Genomic DNA, 8,920 nt, shown 5'->3' with positions numbered 1-8,920 from the left:
TTAGTTTCTTATTATCCACAGAGTTTACATGGGACAGCCTAGCTAGTCATGACAGTTCATAAGTATGATTTCTTCCTAATACAACAGACATTTGACTTCCCACCGAACTGTTTGATCCTGTCGAACTAATTGCCATCTGCATTCCCGTCAAAAAAAATTTGCCATCTGCATTGAACCTATAACTACTGTCCAACCAAAAGGCAAAATGGAAAGACACGGCCACACATGGACCATTCGAAACCTAAGTGCATGGCTTGTGTAATATAGTGTTTTGCCTAATCACCTAACAGATGCCAAAAGAACAACTCATGGTCTGGGGAACAGCCGGCAAATACATTGCTAGCTGGACATGCTTTTATCCTGAATGATGCTCACGGACAAGGGCCAGACTGAAAGTGTTAACCACTCTGAAAAGTTCAGAACAGAACAGCTTACCCCCTGTGGCGTGTAGCACAGTCGTCGGAACATAACACCACAGCAAACGAGAGCAGATCTTGCGCAAGCTTGAGGAAAGGGTTTTTCCGTCAAAAAGATACACACTTGAAAGGATTCTGCGGCAATAATTCTCCTCCGTCCATTTGTTTAAGTTCCTGCCCGGCAGCCTCCCGCGGCATTTCCGACGAAACCGCTATATAAAGCGAGGCGATCTCCCAACATAGCTCCCCGTACTTGTTGCAGCCATATCTTGCGCTAGCTTCTCTTCTCGCTTCCCTCCGCGTGCACCGCCATTGCCCTGTCCCTTGACCTGATCTAATAGGATTGATCGATACAGTAGCCCTAGCTGACAGTCTTCTAGTTACACCTTGGAGTCCATGGAAGCACTATGGGTTGTTGCCTTGGTCATGGCCGTGGCATTCATCCTGTGGGCGTACAGATGGAGCCACCCCAAGGCGAACGGCCGGCTGCCCCCGGGCTCCCTCGGCCTCCCTCTCCTCGGCGAGACCATGCAGTTCTTCGCCCCTAATCCTACATGCGACGTCTCCCCCTTTGTCAAGGACAGGGTGAACAGGTAGGGTAGTTAACTAACCACGCAGCACCACTGTTATGCACCACGGTGCCAGCATCCAAACCCAATCAGTTCATGATCACATTGGACTATTGGAGTAAGTATGCATGAGAGCTTGCTCTGACATTGATTGGGTGTGTGCGCATAGGTACGGTACCATCTTCAAGACCAGCGTCGTCGGCCGGGCTATGGTGGTGTCGGCAGACCCGGACCTTAACCACTACGTGTTCCAGCAGGAGGGCAAGCTGTTCGAGAGCTGGTACCCGGCCACCTTCACCGAGATTTTTGGCCGGGACAACGTCGGCTCCCTGCACGGGTTCATGTACAAGTACCTCAAGACCCTCGTGCTCCGCCTGTACGGCCAGGAGAACCTCCGGGCTGTGCTCCTCGCCGACACGGACACTGCCTGCCGCGCCACCCTCGCCTCCTGGGCTGACCAGCCGAGCGTCGAGCTCAAGGACGGCCTCTCCACCGTAAGACCATGCATGCTCTGTGCATGGAGTACCTGGTACTGCATGCGTTTAACATCATCAGATTAGAGATCATTGCTGATGTGCATCTCCTGTTTGATACTTGTCCTAGATGATCTTCGACATAACCGCGAAGAAGCTGATCGGTTACGAGCCAACCAAGTCGTCCGAGAGCCTGAGGAAGAACTTTGTGGCCTTCATCCGGGGGCTTATCTCCTTCCCGGTGAACATCCCCGGCACAGCGTATCATGAGTGCATGAAGGTACGCACATGCGCACAAAGCCACAGATGCTTCTTGACCAGCCTACGTAGTGCACAAAACTGCACATGCGTGTCAAGTCAACATACGACCAGTCAAATGGCGGCTCTCACGGAACCCGCTCCGTTGAGCTTCTCTCTTCTCTTCCTGGAACGCTTGATGGAGCTGCAATTGCATGTCTGTGCAGGGGAGAAGGAACGCCATGACCGTGCTCAAGAGGATGATGAGGGAGAGGATGGCGGACGAGGGGAGGCAGCCTGAGGACTTCCTCGACGTGATGATCGAGGAGCTAAGGAGGGAGAAGCCCGTCCTCACCGAGACGGTGGCGCTGGACCTCATGTTTGTCCTCCTCTTCGCGAGCTTCGAGACTACTGCCTTGTCCCTCACGCTAGGCATCAGGCTCATTACCGAGAACCCGAAGGTGCTCGAAGCGTTAACGGTTAGTACTTCTAGTATAAACTGCATGTGACTTTACGTCTATCGATCTCGATCGATGTTGTGTGCAGCGGCAAGAACTAGCTAGACGAGCTACTTGTGCAAAATAACAATTGAAGATATAATGCTCTTTGTGTGGTCAGGAGGAGCATGAGGCGATTGTTAGGGACAGGAAGGACCCGGATGCCGGCCTCACGTGGGCAGAGTACAAGTCCATGACCTTCACCTCTCAGGTGAGCCTAACCGGGACTACCTACCTAGCTAAGCTATGATGCAAATTGCACGGTAAAGAAATTGACTCGATGTAACAGTGACTAATGAATGGCTGTTAGGGCTGCACTACGATAGTGGCAAAGTTGAGGAACCCTGACAGACCAAATGCGATTGTGCAAGTAGCTTGCTTTGTGTTCCCTACCTGGGTGACCAAATGCATAGTCCACGAGAGAGAAGATATATCGTACTCCCTCTGTAAAGAAATATAAGAGCGTTTAGATCATCTATACGCTCTTATATTTCTTTACGGATGGAGTACTAGTTTTATTATCTTAATAACAAAAGTAAAAGAAACGAGATCGAGGAAGAAATTAACGATACTAGACTACTTAGAGCCTCTGAAGGACTGATGAAACTGACACGCCCACCTCTGTGCATCCTTTGTTCATGAAGGTCACGTTGGAGATAGCAAGGATAGCCAACATCGTGCCCGGGATTTTTCGGAAGGCCTTGCAAGACATTGAATTCAAAGGTACATTGAGTGAGTGGTGGATGACATACCATGTTTGAATAATAAAGACACTTTTTGGTTCATGGCGTGAGTTTAAGAAATCTAATGCTTTTTGCATTCTCCTCCTTTGGGTGCAGGCTACACTATTCCAGCAGGGTGGGCAGTCATGGTGTGCCCTCCAGCAGTGCACTTAAATCCCGAAATCTATGAAGACCCGTTGGCGTTTAATCCATGGAGGTGGCAGGTTTGTGCTCGTTCATCTTTATTTATGCAAACTGAAACCAGCTCATTTCATCTTGGAAGCGAAATGAACGTTAGGGTTGCGGTACCCGCGCTGAATCTAACTGCCGGCATGGCCCATCATCGACAAAGTGTCACCATGGGTGGTGGGTAGCTTCAGGGTTTTGTTTGCTTAAACTTCCAAGGTTCAATTCCCAGTGCCATGCAAACGACTACATCTATAAATCATACCCTAAGTTTGACCACTCTAATCAAAGTAAGCTATCATTTTATTTTATTAAAGCCAATAGCAACAGCCAGGCCGCTCAGTCAGTGACTCCATGCAATGCTTGAGTCTCTGAATTTCTCCCAAGTTGTACCTTATTACCAACTTGAAACGTTAAATAGAGTTTAATAACTTGGAAGGGTATATTAGAAGAGGAAGCCAAAGTGCACTTGGCGTAGTGGTTATCTTATTAGCCAGCATTAGGGTTGTCAGAGAACCACACGAGACATTGGAAAAACGTACCAAAATCATATATAGAGTAGCATTTTTACTGTATTTGCGTGGGATCATGACTAGCTCGTAATTTACTCTAAGCATGTCTGGGTCTAGGACTCCAATTCGACAATTCATCAATGTGGCAAGTTGTGCTATTTCAATACCTGCTTATTTGGGAAGCAAATACAGAAGTCGAGTTTCTGTTAGTGTATATACAGGGGATGAACCTGAAAGTTCGGTAACAATAAGCTCAGTCCTCTGTATTGTGCTACGTGATTAGTCCACTTGTGCGCGGTCAAGTCAGATTCTAGAGCAGCATACTGTCAAATGATACTTAATCCTCACTGTTCTGTTGATAAGGAACAGGTAGGAATAAAGAAAAGGATGCGGCCATGCTAGTGTCTCATAGCGGTAGAAGCAAATGGAAGCTAGATTAATATATATATATCTGCTTACAGAAGCGTCCATGCACGCATGGCCTTCGTGAGCGAGAGTGCATATGAAAGTCATGTGTTGTGTTTACTTTTGGGTCTAGAGTCTTGACTCACCTATCTGTCTGAAGAAATAACACTTCCGGGTTTTACTTGGGCTGCAGGATAAGATGGAAATCACCGGTGGAACAAAGCATTTCATGGCGTTCGGCGGGGGTCTCCGGTTCTGCGTCGGAACTGACCTCAGCAAGGTCCTGATGGCGACCTTCATCCACTGCCTGGTGACAAAATACAGGTGCAGTTAGTCCCTTGTACACATGGTCACATATGGACACTGTTTCACTATAAGAACTGTGAAGGTGAAATCGGCCTTCTCTAACCTTAAATTTCGTCATTTCAGATGGAAGACGGTAAAAGGAGGTAACATAATGCGTACCCCAGGACTGAGCTTCCCAGATGGCTTTCACATTCAGCTCTTCCCTAAGAACTGACATCACATGTTTGTCGGCTCAGTCTGTCTGTTCGCAGCAAAAGGTCAAGAAATAACTATGTAAATGTGGTATATGTAGATTGTAAAGCACTCCTTGAGGTCGTTTTAGGGCACCTTTTTGGCTCATTGTTACTCTGGTAGTAGTATTGTAGTCACACCACAGAAATATTAGTCCTCTAGTCCAAGCAAGAGGTAATTGTTTTTTAAGGGGTTGTGTGTTAATTAGGTAACATTGTCATGGTTACAATCATGCAAGGCCAGTTCCATAACGCAGTTTGGCGCTGTCCCTTGCAAGACTCCACCACACAACCCAAGCAAAAGGTAATTGTTGATTATTTCCCATGATGGTAATTAGTCGTCCACATGGTCTACGTGTCGACTCAGATGTTGTCTATCTCTTATATTTGCACCATTATTGGAAATGAAAGTGAATAGTTATATGTGTGTACTTGTAAATGATTCTCAGCATCTACTATTTTTTTTAGAAAACATTGAATACAACATTTCATTTTGCTGAAAAACATTTTTCATTCCGAGCTCTTCTATTTCATTATCATGAACATTGCTATTAGAATATTCATTGACAGATAAAATATCATTAACAAAGCAATAAAAAGGAAAATTCTAATATACTAGAAAACGAAATGAAACAACAAGAGGGGGGGGGGGGGCTACTCTTCTTCAGACTTTTTTTTCCGCACTATAATGAATAGTCAAATAACGAAAAAAAATGATACAGCATAGGCATATATCACACAATGAAACACTCACACAAGTGAAAAGGTTCAAGGTTGATAAAATCACAATCAAGTTAACAGATGCATCATCTAATGATCCGTCGAGGTGAGACGGAGATAACATCAAACCTATGATTTAATCCGGGGCTGGAGATACAACTAGTCCACCAACGAACTAAGCTATGTTTGGTTCTCACTTTTGGCATCTAATATGGACTCCCTCCATTCTAAATTGATTGAAATTATAGCATTCCATTGTCATAAGTCGAACTTATTTAAGTTTGATCAACTATATAGAGAAATATACTAATATATAACACATCAAATTTATATGGTGCGGAAATATATTTCATGATGAATATAATGATATTAATTTGATGATGCAGATTTTGATATATTTTCTGTGAGATTTATCAAAATTAGGTTTTCTTTTAACTTAGAGCAAAATTAGAACTTCAATTAATTCGGGATGGAGAGAATACACAACTACAATCTGACCGGGTGCTCCATCGATGCTCTGTTGAAATTGCAAACTGTTGGGCCTGGGTACACGGATTTCTCCCTTCCAAAACTCCTATAAAACCAGCCAAATCTCCTGAAACGAGAGGCGCACTACCGTTGGCTATGGCGCTGCACCAGAGGCGCGCGCGTCCGCTGTTGATGCTGCAGCTACCGGGAGGGGGGGAAGGCTGGGGAAGGAAATTGGCGGCAACAAATTCGTACTATAATAAAGATCGCATGTGTGATGTATCTCTCCGAAATCAAACAAGCGAAATCTATTAGTACTAATTGTGCATCCATGCAGTGCTAATTACTCTAAAAGACTGACCTTACTGGCTGCATCGAGATTCACTTCGGGGCATCTCCGTGCTTCCATGGGGGAAGAACAATTCGAGTTGGTCTGCCGCGGCGACGAGGCGGCGGCTGCCGACCTTGCCCACGCTCGGCCATTCTGCTGGGCCTGGGTGCTTGTTGGTTCGAGTTTCGACGAGCTCGTGGGCCGTGATTATTCAGGGTGACTTGGGCTACCTTTTTGCCCGAGACTGGTAGCTTCCGGCCTACTCGGCCTTTATTCTGAAAGGATGATGGGCTGAAAACTCAAAACTGAGCGTCCCTAAAAGGCTACTGTTTTCTTCCAGAAAAAGAACTTTTTACTTCTTCTTTTTTGAGAAATCTCGCATGCTTTATTAAATAAGAGTAATGTTCATAGGTACAATAGTTGGGTCATGAGGAGTGCCCAACCACACATGTCTGCCTATGCCTAGATTACATGCTTGCTTTGCGAGATTGTGAGCCTCAAAATTGAAATTTCTACGCTAAAAAATAACCTTGCAGGATGAGAGACTAGAGCTGCGAGCTAATATTTCATGTGTGATAGCTGCGTTAGGGCCACTTGTCCCTCTGTTGATGTCACTGACCACGCCCTCACAATCGGAAGCCATCACCACGTCATGAGCATCCGGATCATCTGCCAAGGCTAGTCCCTCCTTGCAAGCAAAAGTTTCTAACATCATGGGGTCGGTGATGCCTCCATAGACCACAGCCGAGGACCCTAAATAGTTGCCATTCTCGTCTCTACAGAGTGCTGGCTGTTGGGGAACGTAGTAATTTCAAAAAAATTCCTACGCACACGCAAGATCATGGTGATGCATAGCAACAAGAGGGGAGAGTGTTGTCCACGTACCCTCGTAGACCGAAAGCGGAAGTGTTAGCACAACGCGGTTGATGTAGTCGTACGTCTTCACGATCCGACCGATCAAGTACCGAACGCACGGCACCTCCGAGTTCAGCACACGTTCAGCCCGATGACGTCCCCCGAACTCCTATCCAGCCGAGTGTTGAGGGAGAGTTTCGTCAGCACGATGGCGTGGTGACGATGATGATGTTCTACCGACGTAGGGCTTCACCTAAGCATCGCTACAGTATTATCGAGGTGGATTATGGTGGAGGGGGGCACCGCACACGGCTAAAAGATCAAGCGATCAATTGTTGTGTCTCTAGGGTGCCCCCTGCCCCCGTATATAAAGGAGCAAGGGGGAGGTGTGGCCGGCCAGGAGGAGGCGCACCAGGAGGAGTCCTACTCCCACCGGGAGTAGGACTCCCTCCCTTCCTTGTTGGACTAGGAGAGGAGAGGGAAGGAGAGAGGGGGAAAGGAAAGGGGTGGCGCCGCTCCCCCTCCTTGTCCAATTCGGACTTGGGGGGAGGGGCGCGCGGCTGCCCCTTGGCCTCCTTTCCTCTTCCACCAATTGGGCCCATGAGGCCTAATAGCCTCCGGGGGGTTCCGGTAACCCCCCGGTACTCCGGTATATATCCGATAACCCCCGGAACCATTTCGGTGTCCGAATATAGTCATCCAATATATCAATCTTCATGTCTCGACCATTTTGAGACTCCTCGTCATGTCCGTGATCACATCTGGGACTCCGAAAAACCTTCGGTACATCAAAACATATAAACTCATAATATAACTGTCATCGAAACGTTAAGCATGCGGACCCTACGGGTTCGAGAACTATGTAGACATGACCGAGACACGTCTCCGGTCAATAACCAATAGCAGAACCTGGATGCTCATATTGGCTCCCACATATTCTACGAAGATCTTTATCGGTCAGACCGCATAACAACATACGTTGTTCCCTTTGTCATCGGTATGTTACTTGCCCGAGATTCGATCGTCGGTATCTCAATACCTAGTTCAATCTCGTTACCGGCAAGTCTCTTTACTCGTTCCGTAATACATCATCCCGCAACTAACTTATTAGTTGCAATGCTTGCAAGGCTTAAGTGATGTGCATTACCGAGAGGGCCCAGAGATACCTCTCCGACAATCGGAGTGACAAATCCTAATCCCGAAATACGCCAACCCAACAAGTACCTTCGGAGACACCTGTAGAGCACCTTTATAATCACCCAGTTACGTTGTGACGTTTGGTAGCACACAAAGTGTTCCTCCGGTAAATGGGAGTTGCATAATCTCATAGTCATAGGACCATGTATAAGTCATGAAGAAAGCAATGGCAACATACTAAACGATCGAGTGCTAAGCTAACAGAATGGGTCAAGTCAATCACATCATTCTCCTAATGATGTGATCCCATTAATCAAATGACAACTCATGTCTATGGCTAGGAAACATAACCATCTTTGATCAACGAGCTAGTCAAGTAGAGGCATACTAGTGACACTCTGTTCGTCTATGTATTCACACAAGTATTATGTTTCTGGTTAATACCATTCTAGCATGAATAATAAATATTTATCATGATATAAGGAAATAAATAATAACTTTATTATTGCCTCTAGGGCATATTTCCTTTAGTCTCCCACTTGCACTAGAGTCAATAATCTAGATTACACAGTAATGATTCTAACACCCATGGAGCCTTGGTGCTGATCATGTTTTGCTCGTGAAAGAGGCTTAGTCAACGGGTCTGCAACATTCAGATCCATATGTATCTTGCAAATTTCTATGTCTCCCACCTGGACTAAATCTCGGATGGAATTGAAGCGTCTCTTGATGTGCTTGGTTCTCTTGTGAAATCTGGATTCCTTCGCCAAGGCAATTGCACCAGTATTGTCACAAAAGATTTTCATGGGACCCGATGCACTAGGTATGACACCTAGATCGGAGATGAACTCCTTTA

The 8,920-nt window shown here is 46.2% G+C and overlaps 1 protein-coding gene and 1 long non-coding RNA gene across 4 annotated transcripts; one reads left to right on the top strand and one right to left on the bottom strand.

Moving 5' to 3' along the window:
- Positions 1-527: 527 nt before the first annotated feature.
- Positions 528-4,802, top strand: LOC123141640 (cytochrome P450 87A3-like). 2 transcript variants are annotated; one of them, XM_044560732.1, is made up of 9 exons: positions 528-1,009; positions 1,155-1,479; positions 1,589-1,738; positions 1,923-2,174; positions 2,314-2,403; positions 2,837-2,915; positions 3,032-3,138; positions 4,211-4,341; positions 4,447-4,802. In XM_044560732.1, the coding sequence occupies exons 1-9, from the start codon at positions 813-815 to the stop codon at positions 4,535-4,537; spliced, it is 1,422 nt and encodes a 473-aa protein (XP_044416667.1). In that variant the 5' UTR covers positions 528-812; the 3' UTR covers positions 4,538-4,802. The 2 variants fall into 2 exon arrangements, with proteins under 2 accessions (XP_044416667.1, XP_044416665.1); XM_044560730.1 differs by having other exon boundaries at positions 1,119-1,479.
- LOC123141641 (uncharacterized) lies at positions 2,702-6,229 on the bottom strand. Of its 2 annotated transcripts, XR_006470385.1 has the most exons (4): positions 6,103-6,229; positions 4,427-4,564; positions 4,164-4,324; positions 2,702-2,892 (listed from the first exon to the last, which is right to left on the bottom strand). It is a non-coding gene; the product is annotated as an uncharacterized lncRNA (long non-coding RNA). The 2 variants fall into 2 exon arrangements; XR_006470384.1 differs by lacking the exon at positions 2,702-2,892 and having other exon boundaries at positions 3,684-4,324.
- Between the last annotated feature and the right edge of the window lie 2,691 nt (positions 6,230-8,920).

Source organism: Triticum aestivum, chromosome 6D (assembly GCF_018294505.1).
Source record: "Triticum aestivum cultivar Chinese Spring chromosome 6D, IWGSC CS RefSeq v2.1, whole genome shotgun sequence".
Taxonomy (NCBI): domain Eukaryota; kingdom Viridiplantae; phylum Streptophyta; class Magnoliopsida; order Poales; family Poaceae; genus Triticum; species Triticum aestivum.
Note: the sequence above shows the minus strand (reverse complement) of the source record. Positions and strands in the feature narration are given on the sequence as shown.

Coding starts and splice junctions, on each gene's coding strand:
- LOC123141640 (XM_044560730.1), top strand. CDS start 813: ATGGAAGCACTATGGGTTGTTGCCTTGGTCATGGCCGTGGCATTCATC. Junction 1,010..1,118: donor GTCAAGGACAGGGTGAACAG/GTAGGGTAGTTA, acceptor AGTATGCATGAG/AGCTTGCTCTGACATTGATT. Junction 2,916..3,031: donor GCAAGACATTGAATTCAAAG/GTACATTGAGTG, acceptor CTTTGGGTGCAG/GCTACACTATTCCAGCAGGG.